This window comes from Ovis canadensis, chromosome 26 (genome assembly GCF_042477335.2).
Source record: "Ovis canadensis isolate MfBH-ARS-UI-01 breed Bighorn chromosome 26, ARS-UI_OviCan_v2, whole genome shotgun sequence".
NCBI classification, from domain to species: Eukaryota; Metazoa; Chordata; class Mammalia; order Artiodactyla; family Bovidae; genus Ovis; species Ovis canadensis.
In genome coordinates, this window is record NC_091270.1 from 55,645,447 (window position 1) to 55,664,829 (window position 19,383).

The 19,383-nt window shown below is 42.2% G+C and overlaps 1 protein-coding gene and 1 pseudogene across 3 annotated transcripts in view; one reads left to right on the forward strand and one right to left on the reverse strand.

The window, feature by feature from the left end:
• Positions 1-19,383, forward strand: part of NGLY1 (N-glycanase 1) — a 61,181-nt gene that overhangs the window by 19,541 nt on the left and 22,257 nt on the right. For all 3 annotated transcript variants that reach the window (XM_069572808.1, XM_069572807.1, XM_069572809.1), the window contains one exon: positions 11,708-11,873. In XM_069572808.1, coding sequence (XP_069428909.1) covers positions 11,708-11,873 — 166 coding nt within the window. The remainder of the gene's footprint in view (positions 1-11,707; positions 11,874-19,383) is intronic.
• Positions 7,411-8,582, reverse strand: LOC138430778 (actin-related protein 2/3 complex subunit 1A pseudogene; annotated as a pseudogene).

The window sequence follows — 19,383 nt, forward strand, 5'->3', positions numbered from 1 at the left end:
ATAATCTTTTTAATGTGTTGTTGGGTTCAGATTGCTAGTATGTTGATGATTTTTGCATCTGTTCATTCATAGTGATGTCGGCCTTTAACGTGTGTGTGTAATCTTTGGTTTTGGTAATCAGGGTGATGGTGGCCTTATAGAATGAGTTTGGAAGTATTCCTTCCTCTGCAATTTTTTGGAATAGTTTTAGAAATATAGGTATTAACTCTTTTCTAAATGTTTGATAGAATTCTCCTTTGAAGCCATCTAGTCCTGAACTCTTGTTGGGAGTTTTTAAATCACGGTTTCAGTTACAGTACTTGTGATTGGCCTGTTAATATTTTCTGTCTCTTCCTAGTTCAGTCTTGGGAGATTGTACCTTTTAAAGGATCTGTTCATTTATTCCAGGTTGTCCATTTTATTTGCATATAGTAGTCTCTTATGATCCTTTGTATTTCAGTGGTATCTGTTGTAACTTCTTTTTCATTTCTGATTTTTTGATTTGAGCCCTCTCCCTTTTTTCCTTGATGAGTCTGGATAAAGGTTTATAAATTTTTATCTTTTCAAAGAACCATTGTTCTTTTCTGTTGTTTGTTTCTATTTCATTTATTTCTGCTCTGATCTTTATGCTTTGTTTCCTTCTAGTGACTTTGGGTTTTGTGTGTTCTTCTAGTTGCTTTAGGTGTAAGCTTATTGAGATTTTTCTTGCTCCCTGAGTAAGATTATATTGCTATAAAGTGCCCTCTTAGAACTGCTTTTGCTGCATCCCATAGGGTTTGGATCATTATGCTTTTGTTTTCATTTGTCTCTAAATATTTTTTAATTTCCTCAGCGACCCACTGGCTGTTTAGTAGCATATTGCTTACTCTCCACATGTTTGTATTATTTACAGTGTTTTTCTTGTTTATTTCTAATCTCATAGCATTGTGATCAGAAAAGACGCTTGATATGATTTCAGTTTTCTTAAATTTACTGAGATTCTCTGTGGCCCAGCCTATGATTTGTCCTGGAGAATGTTTTATGTTCACTTGAAAAGAATGTGTATTCTGCTGCTTTCACATGGACTGCTCTGTAAACATCCAGTAAGTCTGGTTGGATGTGTCATTTAAGACCTGTGTTTCCTTGTTGATTTTCTGTCTGGATGACCTGTTGGCTAATGAAACTGGGGCGTTAAGAGTCTCCCACTGTCACTGTGTTGCTCTGTTTCTCCTTTCATGGCTGTAAGCATTTGCCTTATATAATGAGGTGCTCCTGTATTGGGCGCATATATATTTACAATTGTTCTGTCATCTTTGATCTGTTGATTTTTATATGCTGTCCTTCTTTATCTCTTCTAACAATCTTTATTTTAAAGTCTGTTTTGTCCGATGTGAATATTGCTGCTTCAGTTTTCTTTTGATTTCCATCTGCATGGAATATCGTTTTCCCTCCTCTCACTTTCGGTCTATATGTGTCCCTGCATCTGAGGTGGGTTTCTTGTAAGCAGCATATATGCCAGATCTTGTTTTCGTATCCGTTCACCCAGTCTGTGTCTTTTCATTAGCGCATATAGTCCATTCGCATTTAAGGTAATTATTAATAGTATATTCTTATTGCCATTTTGTTAATTGTTCTGCATTTGTTTTTGTAGGCTTTTTTCCTTCTTTTCCTCTTATGTTCTCTTGTGGTTTGATGACTGGCCTTTAGTGTTGTGTTGGGTTATTTATTCTTGGTTGTGGGTGTCTGTCATGTATTTTCGGTTTTCAGTTACGGTGGGGTTTTAATATAGCCTTCTGTGTATATGAACAAGATTGTTGTAAGTTGCTCAGCTTTGAATTTCAGATGTGTTTGTGCTCTCCTCCTTGTGGTGGGGCCGGGGGGGTGATTTCTGATCTTGACTGTATGGTTGCCTTTACTGGTGAGGTTTTTCACTGATCATTTTCCTGTTTCTAGCTGTGGCTTTCCCTTTTCCGCTTAGAGAAGTTCCTTTAGCATTTGTGGCAAAGGTAGTCCAGTGAGGCGGAATTCTCTTAGCTTTTGCTTGTTTGTAAAACTTTTGATTTCTCCATCAAATCTGAACAAGAGCCTTGCTGAATAGAGTCTTCTTGGCTGTAGGTTCTTCCCTTTATCCCTTTAAATACAGGGTGCCGCTCCCTTCTGGCCTGTGGAGTTCCTCCTGAGAAATCAGCTGATAACCTTATGGGAGTTCTTTTGTATGCTACTTGTTGCTTTTCCCTGGTGGCTTTCTGTAAGTTGCCTGACTGCATCCCAGCATGCTCCTCCTCAGCCTTATCCTGCCCGGGGCCCTGAGCTCCTTGACTGGGCGACTGTTTCCGTTCATGTGTGGGATGTTTCCAACTCTCTTCACACATTTTCTCAGGTCCTTTCTCTCTCCTCCTCCTTGGGTCCCTATAATGAGAATGTTGATGCGTTTAATGTCCCAGGGGTCTCTCAGACTGTCCTTGCTTTCTTTCATTCCTTTTTCTTTCTTTTCCTTTGTGGCAGTGATTTCCCCCATTCTGTCTTCCAGCTCACTTACTCATTCTTCTGCCTCAGTTATTCTGCTATTCCTTCCAATGTATTTTTCATTTCAGTTAGCATGTTGTTCATCACTGTTATTTGTTCTTTAGTTCTTCTAGGTTATTGTTAAACATGACTTATATCTTCTTGATCTGTGCCTTTATTTTTTTCTGAGATCTTGGATCATTTTAAGTATCATTACCCTGAATTATTTTTGAGGCAGATTGTCTATCTGTGCCTCACTTAGTTCTGGGATTTTATCTTGTTTCTTCTTCTGGAATATATTTCCGTGCCATCTCATTTTGTCTAACTTTGTTTATTTGTGGTCTCTGTTCCTTAAGCTGCAGGATTGTAATTCTTGTTTCTGGTGGGTGAGTTTGGTCCAGGGGCTTGTGCAGCCTTCTTGGTGGGATGGACTGGAGACTGCCCAATGGTGAGTGTTGCTAGGTCTTTGCCTTCTGGTGGACAAAGCTTGTGTCTTGGCCTCTGTGTATTTAGAGGCAGCTGTGGGGTCAGGCAGCCTGCCTCCTGATGGATGGGGCTGTGCTCCTGCCCGGCTGCTTGTTTGGCTTGTGGTGCCCCAGCCCTGGAGCCTGCAGCCTGCTCACTCAGGCCAGGTCTTGGTGTTGTAATGGCTGCCTTCCGGAGAGCTCACGTCAAATGAATATTCCCCAGTACCTCCGTCACCAGTGTCCTCACCTCCACGGTAGGCCAGAGTCGACCCCCACCTCCCTAGGAGACCTTCCTAAACCAGCAGGTAGGTCTGGCCAAAGCTCCTGTAGAGTCGCTGCTTTGCCCCAGGTCCCAGGGCACATGAGACCTTGTGTGCCCTCCAGGAGTGGAGTCTGTGCCCCCCCAGTCCTGTCGAGCCTCTACACTCAAGCCCTGCTGACCTTCAAAGCCAGATGCTCTGGGGGCTTCTCCTTCCAAGGCCAAACTCCTAGGCTGAGGAGCATGACATGGGGCTCAGGATTCTCATTCCTGTGGGGGAATCTCTGCAATATTTTCCAGTTTGTGGGTGCCCCCCACCCAGGGAAGTAGGGGTTTGATTATATTGTGAAAGCGTCCCTCCTGCCATCTTGTTTTGGCATTTTCTTTGTTTTTGGAAGTAGAACATCTTTTTTCATAGGTTCCAGTTTGCTTTATTGATGGTTGTTCAGCAGTTGTGATTTTGGTGTTTTCATGAGAAGGGACTAAGCCCATGTCTTTCTCTGCCATCTTTTGTCCTCTCTCTTCTGTTTATATTTTTTAATTGGCACCAATTCTGTTTATTATATTCAAAACCCTTCTCTAATATCCACATCAGAGTTGGATTTATTGCACCTTGAGGGTGTTAAATAGTTAAGTCAGACTTGCAAAAGCTTGAAGTGCATGCCTAAGATAGTGGGAGCCCACAGAGAGGCACAGCTTCCTGGCTGACCTGCCGGCTTCTTCCCCTGGCTGTGCACCTATGAGTTAATTGATTTTTTTTTTTTAAGACTGTTTCCTTTTTTTAAATTTTATTTATTTTTGGCTGCACTGGGTCTTTGTTGCTGTGCGCAGCCTTTCTCTGCTAATGGCAAGCAGGGGCCGCTCTTCATTGTGGTGTGCGAGCTTTGCGTTGTGGTGGCTTCTCTTGTTGCAGTGCTCAAGCTTAGTCGCCCTGCAGCATGTGGAATCTTCCTGAACCAAGACCTGAACTGGCTTCCCCCCGCATTGCCGGGTGAACTCGTAACCTCCGGACCACCAAAGGAGTCCCAGTTGACTTTAAACTAATTGAATCTCGTAAGACAACATCTTAGTTGTCTTATATGCAGTCTTTTTAAGAGAAGAAATCTCTGCTCCTATTTCCTATCTGGACAGAGGATTTAAATGTTCAGTTTATTATTAACCATTCTCAAGAGGGAGCTACATCTACATACCTTTCAATAGGCAGTTGTTGAAATTATCACACATCTTTAAATTGACGTTCTTCATGTCCATTAAAAAGGATGATGTGGTATATTTTGACATGAAGATTATTACTATATAGGAAAAAAGGTAAAAAATTCCAAAATTAAACAATATATGTTATATATATGTGAATATTTCTGTTTTTCTTGTTAAAAATGCTCATACATAAATATGTGTATTTTTTAAAGTTCTGGAAAGCTGTACACAGTCTGATATTTTGAGTAGTGAAATTTTAATGATTTCTTATTATTTATATGATTTAGTATTTCCTGAAAAATTTTTTGCAACATTTATTAATGTTAAATATAGAATAAAGTGGTTTTTGTAAGAAATTTCTCTTTAAGTCACAAATTGATTTTAGATATCATTAAAAATGCATTAAACAGAACTTCTGAATTTAAAAAGCAGGTTCTAAATGTAAAAGCCATGGACGCAGAGGGCTGTAAAAAGGCAGAAAGAGGACTAATGGGCTTGGGAAGCCTGTCCTTTACTAAGAAAGTAAACTTGCTGATCCAGCTTCCTCTGCCTTTATCATGTGGTTTGACAGAAATACACATTGTACTTGTTTTCTTATAGAGTCTTAAAGGTCTTTCATCAGAAACCAAATAATTGAAATCCAAGTGTGATTAGTAAAGGAAAAAATCTTTTTAATCTAAAACAGACAGATTTCACATTTTAAACTCCCATTTGTACCCCAAATAACTTTAACCGTTAAGCAGTTAACTATTGCCTTATGTACATGGTTACCCAGCTGCTATAATTGCTGTGCAATCAGCAAACTGCTATTTTTATGACGTTTTTTCTTTGGCATTGTGCCAAAGAAATAAGGCAAGAAAATAACCTTTATTGTTCAAGATCGTTTTCATGCCATTAAATACCACAGTGAAGGGGGTAATTTCCAGAGCAAAAAATACTAAATTGAAAATAAAAATTCTTTGGCTGAGTTCTTACCTTCCCAGCAAACAAAACTCTGCTTGTGAAAAGGAAAAAAAAAAAAAAAACAACCATAAAGGTCTCATCTTTATAGGAATTCTCTCAAATGGAAATGGAAAGCAGTTATTCTCCAATGAACAATAAATAAAGTAAGAATGGACACGTTCCACTTGCTTCTGGGTCAGTTCTGGTAGGACTTGCTCTTCCTGCTGTGAGTGCCCTGGGTTTCCCGCCCCCAGGTCTGCCCCAGCTCTTCGTTCATCTGCTGCTGGAGTAAGTGTGTCTGCAGCTGCTGAAGGCCAGCCCCTCCTCTGTACCTGTGTTCCTCTCCTCCACTCTCTGCGGGGTCACAGGTGGGCTGTGCAGTCGTGACCTGCCCCTTTTCTTGGAGATTCTTCTCAGTGGCTTTGAAACATTGCTTTAGGCCAGTTTTCATCTAAGTTTGGACCATTGTTGTTAGAATAGCCTGGGTATGCAGTATTCCTAGGCAAACCCCAGACTGGCTGAACCAGGAGAGAGGGAACTTGGAAACATGCATTCTTCACAAACAGGTCAGTGGTTACAAGCATTTCCTGTAAGCTCTTAGACACAAGCCAGCACACAAATATCGCTAGATCGTGCCTTCCTGTATTTCTCATTTCCTCTTCACTGCAAGTTTCAGGGGGAGTCCCCAGTAGCCACCCCTGTCTTTACTCCTCATGTTTGTCTAGCAGGTTTCCACACTTTATGTGCCCCTTCAGCAAAATATTGCTGAGCGTGTCCTCTCAATATATATTTAGTTGTTTCTAAATTGTATACTTAGATTAGTGTGCCATTGTACTGGATACATTATAAAGCAGTGTACAGGAGCAGCAGAGGATGAAATGGTTAGATAGCACCACAAACTCGATGGACACAAATCTGAGCAAACTCTTTGAGAGATAGCAGAGGACAGAGGAGCCTGGCGGGCTACAGTCTACGGGGTCTCAGAGCTGGACATGACTTAGCGGTTGAGCAACAACAAAAGAGGAGATAGGAAATAAGTAGTATTTTTAATTTAAAAGAATGATTTAACATTATCATTCAACGAATGTAGACCTAAGTCTATATTTTAAATGCTCTTTTGATAATTTTGAATTTGGGACACTTTATCAGATCTGAGGAGACTGTGATCTCTTTTCACATTAAAGTTTGGCTCTTGAAGGGGCTCATACTGAAAAAAAGACACATTAGTCCATTAGTCCTACCGTTTCTTCTTGTACACACTCCACACATTCTTACGTAAGTATTAGCCTTATTGCTTTGAAATCCTTTTTAAGTCTTTAGGTCTTTGAAATCCTTTTTAAGTCAGGTTGAGGGTTAATTTAGTAAAAACTACATAATATAATCTGCAAAGCCACTGAACCAGGCACATTTGAACTGCAGAAGCTTGTAGTATGGTGAGACCAAAAGTAGGAGTGAGTATGCCCCTGGGTACCCTCCACTCTGTGGGACTTTCTTCCCTCGGGACGGCTTCTGTAGCTGGGGAGGGGCCATCACTGATCCACATGCTCAATGTTGTAATAACTTAGCGTAATTTGGGGGCACAAATGATATAAATAGCAGTTGTAATATTTTCTGTCTGTATTCCCGCAGACCACTTTGTACAGCTCCTGGACCATCTTGGGACACCACTTAAACCGCTGAGTCTCCTACGCTTCATTTTCCTTATTAACACTGTTGCAGAATTTATTTATTTGTTTGTTTGTTTGTTTATTTACATATTCAGTGTTTTTATTTTTTATTTTTTTTTAGCAGACAATTTACATACCTCCCCACCCCTTCCTTTAAGTTAGTGTTGACAACGTTCCATAATAAACTACTTAAAGAGAAGCTTTGGTCAAGAATGGAATGAAATTACAAAACGAAACAACCCCCCAAACAAAACCCAAATCACTGCTGCTTTAAAAATAACCAACACTTTCACCAATTATATTCAAACAAAACACACCACGAGGTTTGCGCCATGTGCGTCTTCAGTGTTTCCTGGCGGCGGGCTCCCCTCCCCGTGACATGGCAGTGCTGCCCCAGCACAGCCGGTCTGTCCTCATGCTGGATCTGGAGGCTCGCTCAGCTTCACATTATCCGAAGACCCTGGATGGAAGACTCTAAGGTCTTGAAATCCCAAATGGTCATGGCCCCGTCGATGCCGGTAGTGCAGAACTTGCGACAATCTTGCTTGTCCACCTTGTAAATAGACACTTGAGTAATGCTGTTCTGGTGCAGCGTCTCCAGGGCCGTGTTGCGGTCCTCGGTCATGGCCCGCTTGTCCATGTTGCGGAAGCGCTCCATGGCCGATATGTTGCGCTGGATGCTCTGTTTGGGGATGTCCAGCTTGGAGACGAAGGTCAAGCAGCCGCGGTCGTCGTAGTTAAAGAGCACGGGGCAGCAATCGTGGCCAGCAGCCACGACGCTGTCCTCTGAGACGAACGACACACTCAGGAGGGGCAGGAACTCTGTCTTCAGAGTTGAGACCTGGACGCTTTTTGAGGCGTCGGCAACGGACACGGTGCTGTCATGGCTGACCCAGGCCAGTCGGCTGCTACTGGCCGAGAAGCTGACCCCACGCACCCAGCCGCCGGTGCTGCTGCCCCCAAACTCGGACATCAGCTGACTGAAAGGCATCTTGCTGCCCCAGGGCGTGCTGGCTGGCTTCTCATCCACTTCTTTAATGTAAGCAGAAAACACTCTGCATTTGAAGTCACAGGATCCCGCGGCCAGCAAGACGTTGTTGGGATGCCAATCCAAGCTGAGGACCGTGGAGCGGATGGGTTTTTTAATGTGCTTGCTCACCCACCAGTCATTTTCAGACTCAAAGTAACAGACAGAGATGAGTCGTGCTCCACTGCCCACAGCAAACTTGTTCTCTAGTGGGGACCACTTGACGAAAGTGGCCGCCCGGTTAATTCTCAGGATCACCAGGTTTGGCTTCCAGATACCATCCTTCTGACTCCACACGTAAGCGTTGCGGTCGGCCCCGCAAGTGACGATACAGTCACTCTTGGGAGCCCAGTCGATACCTGTGATGTGTCCATTGTGTTCCTTGAGTTCATGGGCTTTCACCCACTGGCCCCCGTTCTTATAGATGTGGACCTTGTGATTATTGGGGCTAAGGGCGATCTGGGTACAATCCCTGTTCCAGGCATGACAGGTGATTGGCTCCAGTAAAAACTGATGCAGGGACATTATTCTTAGCGTTTTCAAAGGATAGAAAGCTGGGATTGGGGCCGTCCAGACGGGCTCAGAGTGTTGAATCGCGGACTCTGGTCAGTCGATGCGGACAGGCTCCGGCGGGCGCGGGCGGAGGACCAAGGCCTGTTGCAGAATTTATTACTGAGATCATCGCTGGTCTCCGTGCCCCTAAATTTAGTGGACTTTTTTGGGTTCACTTTTACTTGACCATCCATACTTTTCAGCTCAATTGACCATTTCCTGGTTTTTTCCCTCCTCTTTTAAGTGGTTCGACCATTGACCCAGTTGCTCTTACTGAAAATCTGTGGGTCATCCCTTGACTGCATGGTTCAGTCAGTGGGACCTGTTGATTCACTTCCTCTGTGATTCTGAATCCATTCACTTTTCTACCACCTCGGTCCCCTCCTGGTTCAAGCCTCTGCTCCCTCAGAGCTCAGCAGTGGTTCCCCTGTGGGTCTCCTGAGACCTGCTTTCTCACTACCTCAGCTGGAAGCTTGGAGAACATGAAGCTGGCCGTTTTACTCCCTTGCTCCTTAGGTCTCAGACAGCTCTCCGTACAGCGGGAAGAGACAGGGAAGACCTGGCTGCCACCCAGCCCAGCTGCCTGCTTGGTGCGCTGCGCTCCAGACACCCTGACTTTCTGTCTGATCCCCCCCCTTGGCATGCTCCCTAGCTACCTACCTGCACGTTATCCCCTCTTCACAGGAATGGTCTTCTCCCTTCCCTGGTCACCAGCTGCTTCTCATCCTTCGTATTTTATTACAGTATCACTTCTCCAGGGAGGTCTCATTAGAGCCCCTGTCAGGCAGTTACACTGTTCCTGTGTTTGCTTTATAGCTCTTCCCATACATATGAATAAACTAGCCGTTACATCCCCCGTATCTAACAGATCATAAAGACTCTTTAAATATTCGAGTAAATTGGCATTGTTGTAGCAATATTTGTTTCTATGTCCATAGACTCATTATCCTGTGAGGATAATGCCCTTGTCTGGCTTGGCCTCTATCATTTTTCTATCATCTAATACATTTACACACAAACACACAAAATGTGTTGGCTTAATGTGAAGATTCTGTCATTATTTGTTCAGTGTCTTTCCCCCTTAGACCATAGAGTGATTGTCTGTTTTGTGCACACATGCCCAGTGCTTCGTATATTGACATTATAGTCAGTATTTGGTATTTTTAAATTAGCCTATTTCTGCCTTTTTCTATACACATTTAATCCATTCCTATTTATGGTAGTTCTAATATGTTTAAACTTATTTCTGACATTTTGTGTTTTGTATGTCCTTGTTTTTTCTTTTTTCTTCTATTTTTGTTTAAATGGATCAAGTTTTATTCCATTATTTTCCCTCCAAAAGTTAGAAAATTAAATATCCTCTTTTAGTCTTCTAATTACTGTCTTAAATTTTTTAATGCAAACATTATTTTCTATTTTTCTAGCATCTGTTCCCATCCCTGCCACCTGTCTTATGTGATTTTGCTTTTTAATTATTTATTTATAGCAAACAGAACTTAAGTTTTACTAGTTTGTTTAGTTTTTATTTAACTCACTTCTGCTGCTTTTATCCTGGGTTCTACTCTATGGTGTTCTATTTATTTACATTGGTTCTATTATGTTTTGGGGAGACAGTAACTTTTATAATAATTTTTTATAGGATTTGGGAGTGATGTATTTTCTGCATTGTTACAGATCAGAAAATGTGTTGTTTTGCTCTTCTTTGTAATTAGTTTACCTGGCTATGCATTGTATGTTCTCATTTTCCCTCAATATTTCAGAGATTTTGCTTCACTGTTTCCAGTGAGATGTCTGATATCATTGAAGGCTTTTAGTATTTTGTTTTTATCTTTACCATTGTTACAAAATGTCAGTATTAGTTTAGTCTTTGTTCCCCCCACACCCCGTTCATACTGGCTCGCTCTTTAACCCTCGGAAATTCCCCATTATTTCTTTGAGAAGTGTTTCTCTTCCATTTTTTTCTACTCTAGTTTCTAGATATTTCCTGTTAGCTGGATTTGGGAAGTTCTGAATGTATCCTTAGTGTCTTTGTCCTTTTGTACCGTATTATCAGAAAACGCCTCTTCTCAGTCTTCTAATTGATTGATCGCACACGGTGTTTGGCTTGCTGCTTGACGCACCACCTGTGCTTTCTTCTTCATTTCAGTGTTGAAGTTTTTAGTTTCCAAGGTCTGTAGGTGCCTTTCTGTGGCTCGAGTGCACCCTTGAGCCTCCAAGGGTGGGCGTCTTCTAGTCTCTTCTGCATTTGCTGCCCTTGCTGCAGCGTTCCTTCTGCTGCTGTTGACCCCAGTGCTCCGTCCCAGCAGTGCTGGGTGTTGGGGGCTCACAGGGATCTGAGAGCTCCTGCTAGCCTGTTGGTGAGCAGTGCGTCTGGTCCTGATGACTGAGGGGGAGGGCAGGACATGCCACCAGGTGGGCTGTGCCAGACCAGCACGGGTTCTGAGCTGGGACACCTCTTTCCTTTATAAACCTGGTCGTCCACCCTCACTGCTCAGAGATACCCCTTTTTTGTGGAGAAGGAGTGACCACAGTGTTGAGCTGTCCCTGCTGCAGAACCTGGCAGCCTGCCTGACATTTACTCCAAGACCCCCTCCAGCTCTGTGAAGCCTCCCACCCATCCCTCCTCGGGATTATTTTCAGAACTTTGTTTAGTTTTATTACCACTTTCTCTAGATGGCATATTGCCATTGTTTGTTCCTTTTGTCCATTTGTACCTGCCTTTCTTCTTTCAGGAATTTCTCAAAATTCCTGATCCCTTGAGATCAGTCCTCCTTAGCTAATACTGTATATAAAGGAAAAAATTATATTTATCGGGACTTGAAGTGGAAAGAGCAGGCAGAAGCACTGCTCAGAGTGCTATCTTGATCCAAGCTGTGGTCAAGAGTTCAACATTTCCCTGTTTAAATACATCCTCAGTAACATCTATTCAAATGAAAATATAGACATATCTTAGACTGTGATACAGATGTGGCTATCTTCTAGTACTAATTTTGTAAAGGTTTTCAGTATAATTATTATATTTCAGTGAATCTGTACATTCCTTTATCTATAAACTCATAGAACCAGTATTTTTTATTATATTATTTTTATAGCATATGAAGAAAAGCTAATTTCATTGTTTTCTTTCTGTTAGGTTGCTGACAATTCAGTCATTCTAAAAGTTCTTCGGTCCAACATTCAGCATGTACTGGTCTATGAGAACCTTGCTCTCCAGGAGAAAGCGCTGGCTTGTATTCCAGTCCAAGAACTGAAAAGGAGATCACAAGAAAAGTTGTCTAGAGCCAGAAAATTGGATAAAGGTAATGGCTTTACATAACCATTCATTGCTAAATATGCATCATTACTAAATCAACAAAAATGCTGAAATGGTACCCTTTACTGTATACATTGTAAATAGGTAACCCAGTTCTATTTGGATTTTTAAGAAGTACAACAGTAGTATAATTTTTTATTGCATACACCTCATGCACACTGCAGATGGTGACTGCAGCCATGAAATTAAAAGATGCTTACTCCTTGGAAGGAAAGTTATGACCAACCTAGATAGCATATTCAAAAGCAGAGACATTACTTTGCCAACAAAGGTCTGTCTAGTCAAGGCTATGGTTTTTCCAGTAGTCATGTATGGATATGAGAGTTGGACTGTGAAGAAAGCTGAGTGCTAAAGAATTGATGCTTTTGAACTGTGGTGTTGGAGAAGACTCTTGAGAGTCCCTTGGACTGCAAGGAGATCCAACCAGTCTATTCTAAAGGAGATCAGTCCTGGGTGTTCTTTGGAAGGACTGATGCTGAAGCTGAAACTCCAGTACTTTGGCCACCTCATGCGAAGAGTTGACTCATTGGAAAAGATTCTGATGCTGGGAGGGATTGGGGGCAGGAGGAGAAGGGGCCGACAGAGGATGAGATGGCTGGATGGCATCACCAATTCAATGCACATGAGTTTGGGTAAACTCCGGGAGTTGGTGATGGACAGGGAGGCCTGGTATGCTGCAATTCATGGGGTCACAAAGAGTCGGACATGACTGAGCAACTGAACTGAACATGCACACATCTGTTAAAATTTTTTAACTCAAATAATGTATTTTTAGTTTAATCATTGGCATGTGATTTTTTTAAAGATATAATATCACTGGAACTTTAGTCCATGAAATATGTAATGGCATTGTTAGTGAATTTTAATGTGAATCTGAGAAAAAGCTTATTCAGAATGAATTCATGTGATTCGACCACTGACTCCCTTTAACTGGCAGTTACTGCTGTAGCATGTGCATGTAGAAGCCGACTGACTGCCTGGGTATAGCTTGAGCTCCACCTCTCACCTTGCATCATTGAGCAAGGAATTTCATCTCCCTGCTGGTTTCTTCATTCAGTAACAGGAATGACAATTCTCAGAAATAGCTAGACTAGTGCATGTGAATGGTTCAGAGCAGTGCCTGCCACATTCATCAGCCGGTGCTTTGTTGTTTTCATGAATAGTCTTAGGATTTTAGTTGTTAAATTTTTCCAGCTTCAGCATTTTTACTTTGAATTTTTATATAATTTTTTTTCTGTGAACTCATTTCCTAATACTATATTTTCTAGGGGTGTTCTGTAATATTCTTTTGGTGGTTGATCTAGTATGCAATAAACCCCTTTTTTTTTTTCCAGTTTATAAAAAGCTGTTATTTTACATTGAAGTAGAGTTGATTTACAGTGTTGTATTACTTTCAGGTATCCAGCAAGGTGGCTCAGTTATATATGCATATGTCTACTCTTTTAGATTATTTTCCTATTTATATTATTACAGAGTGTTGAGTAGAGTTCTGTGTGCTGTACATAGGTCTTTGTTTATCTATTTTATATATAGTGGTGTGTATATGTTAATTCTGAGTTTCTAGTTCATCTCTCCCTTAACTCCACAAGCATTATACAGCTTTCCGTATAGTGCAGGTAAGTTTAACAGAATGTCTCAATTCTTCCTTCCCATCCCTTGAGACCCTACCGTCCTTCATTTCACGGAACTAGACTCTGTCGTCACCCAGTAGACTAAGAGTGAGAAATTTTGTGTTGCCTTCGTTCATTCATTCATTTGGACACTCCTCCAGTATGCGGGCCTGAGTTTTCTTCCTTCTGAAGAACAACCTCTTCTACTGTTCCTTTCAGGGCAGGTATTCTGGAGGTGAAGCCCCTCAGTTTTTCTCTGCCTAGGAAAGTCTTTATTTCTCCTTCGCTATTGAAGGATAATATCACTGGGATGTAGAATTCTAGGTTGGTGGGGCTTTTTCCTTTCTGTCAGTGAGACTTGATTCTCTCTGCTGTTGCCTGCTTGTGTATGATGAGAAGTCTGCAGTAATTTCTGTCTCTGTACTCAGAACCTTCACCAACCCCATCCCCAGCTTTGTGCAGGATTCTCTCTCCATTGTTCGTTTTCTTCAGTTTGAGTGTGACATACATGGATGTTATTTTTTGGTATTTATCCTACTGCTGTTTCCTGAGTGTCCCAGATCTGTGTTTTGGTGTCTTATTAATCTTGGAAGATCCTCGGCCATTATTATTTCAAATGTCTCTTCTGCTCCTTTCTGTCTCTCTTTTCCTTCTGATACTCCAAAATAGGGTATCCTGTTATACTCTTATTTATCAACTGTTTCCACTTTTGTTTGATGTGCTTGGCCGTTATGAAAATTCTCCCGCCGTCATTGCATGTTGTGGGTGTTTTGTTCCTTTGTTTTCATTCTCTTTCTCTTTGACGCCCAGATTCTGGCGGCTCGTCTTCAAGGTCAGTGATCTCTCTTTGGCTGTGTCCAGTCTGCCGATGAGCCCATGAAACACATTATTTCTGTAACAGTTTTTGATTTCTTCTCGTCCTTCTGCTTACACTGTGCATCTGTTCTTACATGTGGCCTCCCTTTCTCGTTAGAGCCCTGAGCATGTTAATCATAATTACTTTAAATTCTGTAATTCCAGAATCTGTGCCGTATGTAAGTGGTCCTGATGCCTGTTTTATCTCTTCAGACTTTTTTCTTGCGTTTTAGCCTGCTTTGTAATTTTTTGTTAAAAGTTGAGTATAATGTGTTGGGTAATGGGAACTGAAGTGAAGAGGCCTTTTGTGGAAGGCTTACGTGTCCACTCAACTCGTTTAACTACACTGTTTAATGCTTGGTGTGAGTGTCGGGGCCTTCAGGTTCCTCTGGTGTGCTTGGGGCCCTCTGTGGTGTCCAGGCCTCCCTGATGACTCCTGAGCTCATCTCCCTCCTGCAGATGCCTTCTTGTAATCGTGCCCTGTTGCTGTACTGGGGTCCTGTTGGTGGCGAGGCATGGGGAAGGAGCATCCTACAGCCTTAGGGCTAAGTCTCCGTGTTGTAGGGACCTGTGTTCAGGAGCCTGGGTCACCCCCACAGTGAGACAGGAAGGCCAGAGGGACCTAGAGTCAGGGAAGTCTGGGGCTTTAACGTGAGTAGGGCAGAAGGTATGCAGCAGGTAGTGTGCATTGTATTGTGAAAATCAGAAGAGACTGGGCTTTTGTGTTTTAAGTTTATGAAAGATACGTTGGATTTACAACCTGAGATGCCAAAGGACACGTGAAGGTAGGGAAGAGGGACTGTGCTGGAGGTGCAGGGAGCAGTGTGCGCGGGACAGCGGCGGCAGGCGTCGGGGGAAGGGTGCACGGTGCGGTCTGCTTGTGTCGGGTTGGGGGAGACACGTGAGGTGGGCCAAGACCATGTTTTGTTTGACATTGAATTTCAGGCAGAGCAGAGCATGCTGAGTTTATATTTCTGATCTTTCAAAAAAGAATTAGAGGTGAAGTGAAACAAAGGACTTGTAATGAGGTTTTGAAGTAGAGAATAAGGACCAAGGGAATTTGAAGGATGCACGCATCTTAGAAGGCTGATGCTATGGCGTTAGCATGATTGAACTTAGAGCAGAAGTGCTAAATGACCTGTTCACTAGGCAGGAAGAAATACGATGACTTCTCGGGAACGTCAGATGTTCTTGACGACTCAAGTCAGAGGGTTAGGCACCGAAGCATTAAGCAAGGGAAAGAGAGGGTGCCCTTCAGGAAAATCAGCCTGGCAGTCACTTGTAAGATAAATAGAATCAAGAGGGTACAGGAGAGAAGAATTCAAGCACAGTAGAAATAGAGTTTCCCTAAGAGGAGTAAGGCATGCAGTGGATGAGACTGCAAGGGAAGCGGTGGGTGTGTGAGTTGTCGGGGTGCTTGCGCGTGATTGGACATGGAGTTGGGGGTGTGGAAGGAAAATGTGCAAGAGGACCGCCTCTCTCTGAATTGTAGTCAGTGTGGGCAGGCTTTGAAAGGAGATGAGGGGTCTGCGTTCAGGCCCCTGCTGGACATCAGCTGGGCCCCCACGTGAAAATGTAGGCCTGGAGCTATTTTGGAAGTCACACCTTGACCTACACTTCACAGTGACAGGTGAAGCCATGCAAGTGAGTGAGATCACCCAGGTTGAGAAGACAAGGCAGCAGGGAGAAGGGGGGGATTGCAAAGGTTCTAGAAAGAAAGGTAGCATTGGAGGGTATTTACATTTAAATTAATTTATATTAAATGACAATTAAAAATTGAGTTCTTCAGTTGCATTCAATACATTTCAAGTACTCAGAAGCCATCATTAGTAGCAACCCTATTGGATAGTGTAGGTATGAATTATTTCCATTATTACCAAAAGTTCTATCAGATGGTTGCTGTTCTGACCTGTCTGAGCTCTTAACCTGCACAGAAAGGGCTCCACTTGGAATTCTCTGAGTCATAGTTAAGGATCTTGCATAACCAGGGAACACTGACCCTCTCTCTGTGATGTGCTTGTTCCTAGCATGCACTGTCTCCCAGGAGGACACAGACTCGGAAGCAAAAGTGTGCTGTGTTCCCCTCCTCCCATCCCGACTGTTTGCTGAACAGTGATGACTCTCAGTGATACTATGAAGCTTGTTAGTTCACTGAGTTTCCGTCATTTATTCCAGTATTTACTGAGCACCTACTGTGTAGCAAGCTCAGCTGCTGAAGAGATGGCAAACAAAGTCCCTGTCATCGTGGGTGAGAAAGCCAGAGACAGCTCCTCAGATCTGGCAGGTGGTGAGTCGTGCTGGGGAGACAGGCCAGGAAGACAGAAGAGAGCGCACGCAGGGTGCTCTTGGGGGAGGGTCGTCAGGAAAGCTTCCCTTGAAGCAGTGATTCCTTTTCTGGTGGAGGCCCTGCCAGCTGCACGGGCTCCCTGTGCAGGCGTGAGCGTGCCGTGCTCAGGGGCTGCAGAAGAAGGAAAACGACCAAACGCAGTCAGGGAGACAAAGGGGGTCTGTTCGCTCCCTCCTGTGGCTGCTGGCGCAAGTTATCACAAACTTTGTTCCTTAAGGCAGAAGTGTACTGTCTCACAGTTGTGAAAGCCAGAAGCCTGCCATCCACATCCCTTGGCCAACATCAGGGTGTTGGCGGGGCCACACTCCCTGGAGGCCCTGGGGAGACTCTTCCCTGCCTCTGCCAGCCTCTGGGGGCCGCCTGCAGTCTTCGGTTTGTGGCTGCATCACTCCCATCTCAAAGACCAACATCTTCAAATCCTCCTCCTCTGTATAGTCTCCCACTGCTTCCCTCTTGAAGGGATGCATGTGATGCACTGAGGGTCCATATTTAGTAACCTGGGGAATCTCCTTACCTCAGAGTTCTGAACTTCATCATATCTACAGAGGCTTTCTTTTTTTTTCCCCACTTCATGGTGACATTCGCAGGCTCAGGGGTTAGAATATATATGTCTTTGGGGGGCCATTTTCAGCCTCCACATGGGCCAGCTGCAAAAATAAAAGAGACTTTGGGTTGTATTCTGAATGAGATAGAAAATCATTGGAAGGTTTCAAATGACATGAGCTGCCTTGTGTTTTTAAAAAGATTACTTTGCTGTAGGGACTCAGTGGAGAAGCAGGATGGCAGTGCTGTTTTTCCAAAAGTTCATCTTTGGAAATGAACATTCACCGATATCTCTTTGTTGAGAAGTTTTCATATTGTACAGGAAAAGCTAAGCTCTTCTTGCCAGTCAGTCTACCCTCTTACTCCACATTTAACAGCTGTTATCATGTGATGTGTTTCTTTTCACATCTTTTTCTGTTTACTTACATCCTTTATGTATAAAAGTAAACTGTTTGTGTTGCAGAGTTTACACACAGTGTGTCGTCTCTTATGTGTGCAGCTCCACGATGCTTTTCTCACACGTCTTGGAGGCCGCTGCCCTTCTGCCCGTGCCTGCAGTGCGCACATTGCCACTTGTACTGTGTCCCAGTGCTCCACGGATGGACATTGAGAGGGGGACCAGTGTCCTCTATTCTCAAGGCTTCCAGGGGAAATCCTTGGAAAGCATGCCTGCCTACCTGAAGGAATGTTTCCCTGGGATGGGTGTAACAGTATCAAGGGCATGTGATGCTTCTGTACTACAGTGGGTCCCTGCCAAACAGGCTGTCTTCCAACTTGTAACAGAAGTGTCTGAGAGTGTTTGTTTCCACTTAATGAAATTATTGAACTTTCCTTATGGACTTTGCTAATTTTTCTAATGATTTTGTAAATATTCTTCCTGATTTATAGACATTCTTTATATGTTCTGGATACTTTTCTTTGTTAGATGCATTACATTTTGTTCTCAGTATTCTTTGATTTCGTTACTGTACCTTTTGAAATTGAAAAATTATCAATTTTAATGTGAGAAAATTATTTTTACAGTTGTGTTTCGTTTTCTCCCCCAAAGTTGTAAACATAAACTTCTGCTTTTATAATATTCTGTGTATGGTGTTTATATATATATATGCGTTAGAAGGAATGGAGGAAGAATCTGATATCTGGACAGCTGCTTGTCCCAATACGATTTGTCGAATAGTCCCTCCTCTTAGAATTGCTTTGAAGGCTAGCTTTATTAAATACTGTGCATCACTTAGAAGTCTGTCTTTCAGGACTCTTTCTTTTATTTCATTCGTCTGTCCTTTACCAATATCACAATATTTTATTTAGAATTTTTTAATGTGTCTTGAAGTACTATAGGCAAATTTATCTTAAAAGTTGTGTTGACTATTTTGTGCATTTCCTCTTTCATGAGTTTCTTGCAGTTAGCTTGTCAAATTTTATGAAAAATTATTTTCTAGTGTGTGATGGGATTTCATTAAAGTACAGGTTGATTTGTAGAGAATTAACAACTTGAGAATATTGTTTTCCCACTCAAGAACATAATATATTTTGGCTTTTTAATTAATTAATCTCTGTAGTTTTTTCTTTAAAAATTTTTTATAATTTTGAAATAAATATAAGAATAGAGTATAATAGATTCAGTACCTGTGCCCAGCATCAGATTTTATTAGATCTTAATATTATGCCATATATTTCCTTCATATATGTGTTTTTTAACTATTTAATAATAAAACATTAAAGACAGGAATGAGAGACCCATCTATGTCTCCCAGATTCTTTTCCTCTCTCCTTTCCTTCTTCCCAGAGATAACACTCCCTTGAATGTGGTTAGAGACCCTTTTATTTGATACAGTGAATATAATATGATATGTCATGTTTACTTGAAGGGTCGCTACATATATTATAAACATAGTTGTGCTTTTCTGTGTTTTGTGGTATTTTCAGATGAATTAAATTGTACAGTACAGTTGAGGCGCTAATAGTAGAAAAGCTAGTAGGATGGTTTTTAATACGCCCAGATTTCTGTGATTGCTGCCTGTATTTTGTGATTGTTTCATATTTACTTGATTTATGTCTGATAACAGGTTTAATGCAGTCATTTAAAAATGTTTTTCAAAATCTGTTTTGGAGGGGTGGTGAAGTAGGAAAGGATAGCTTTA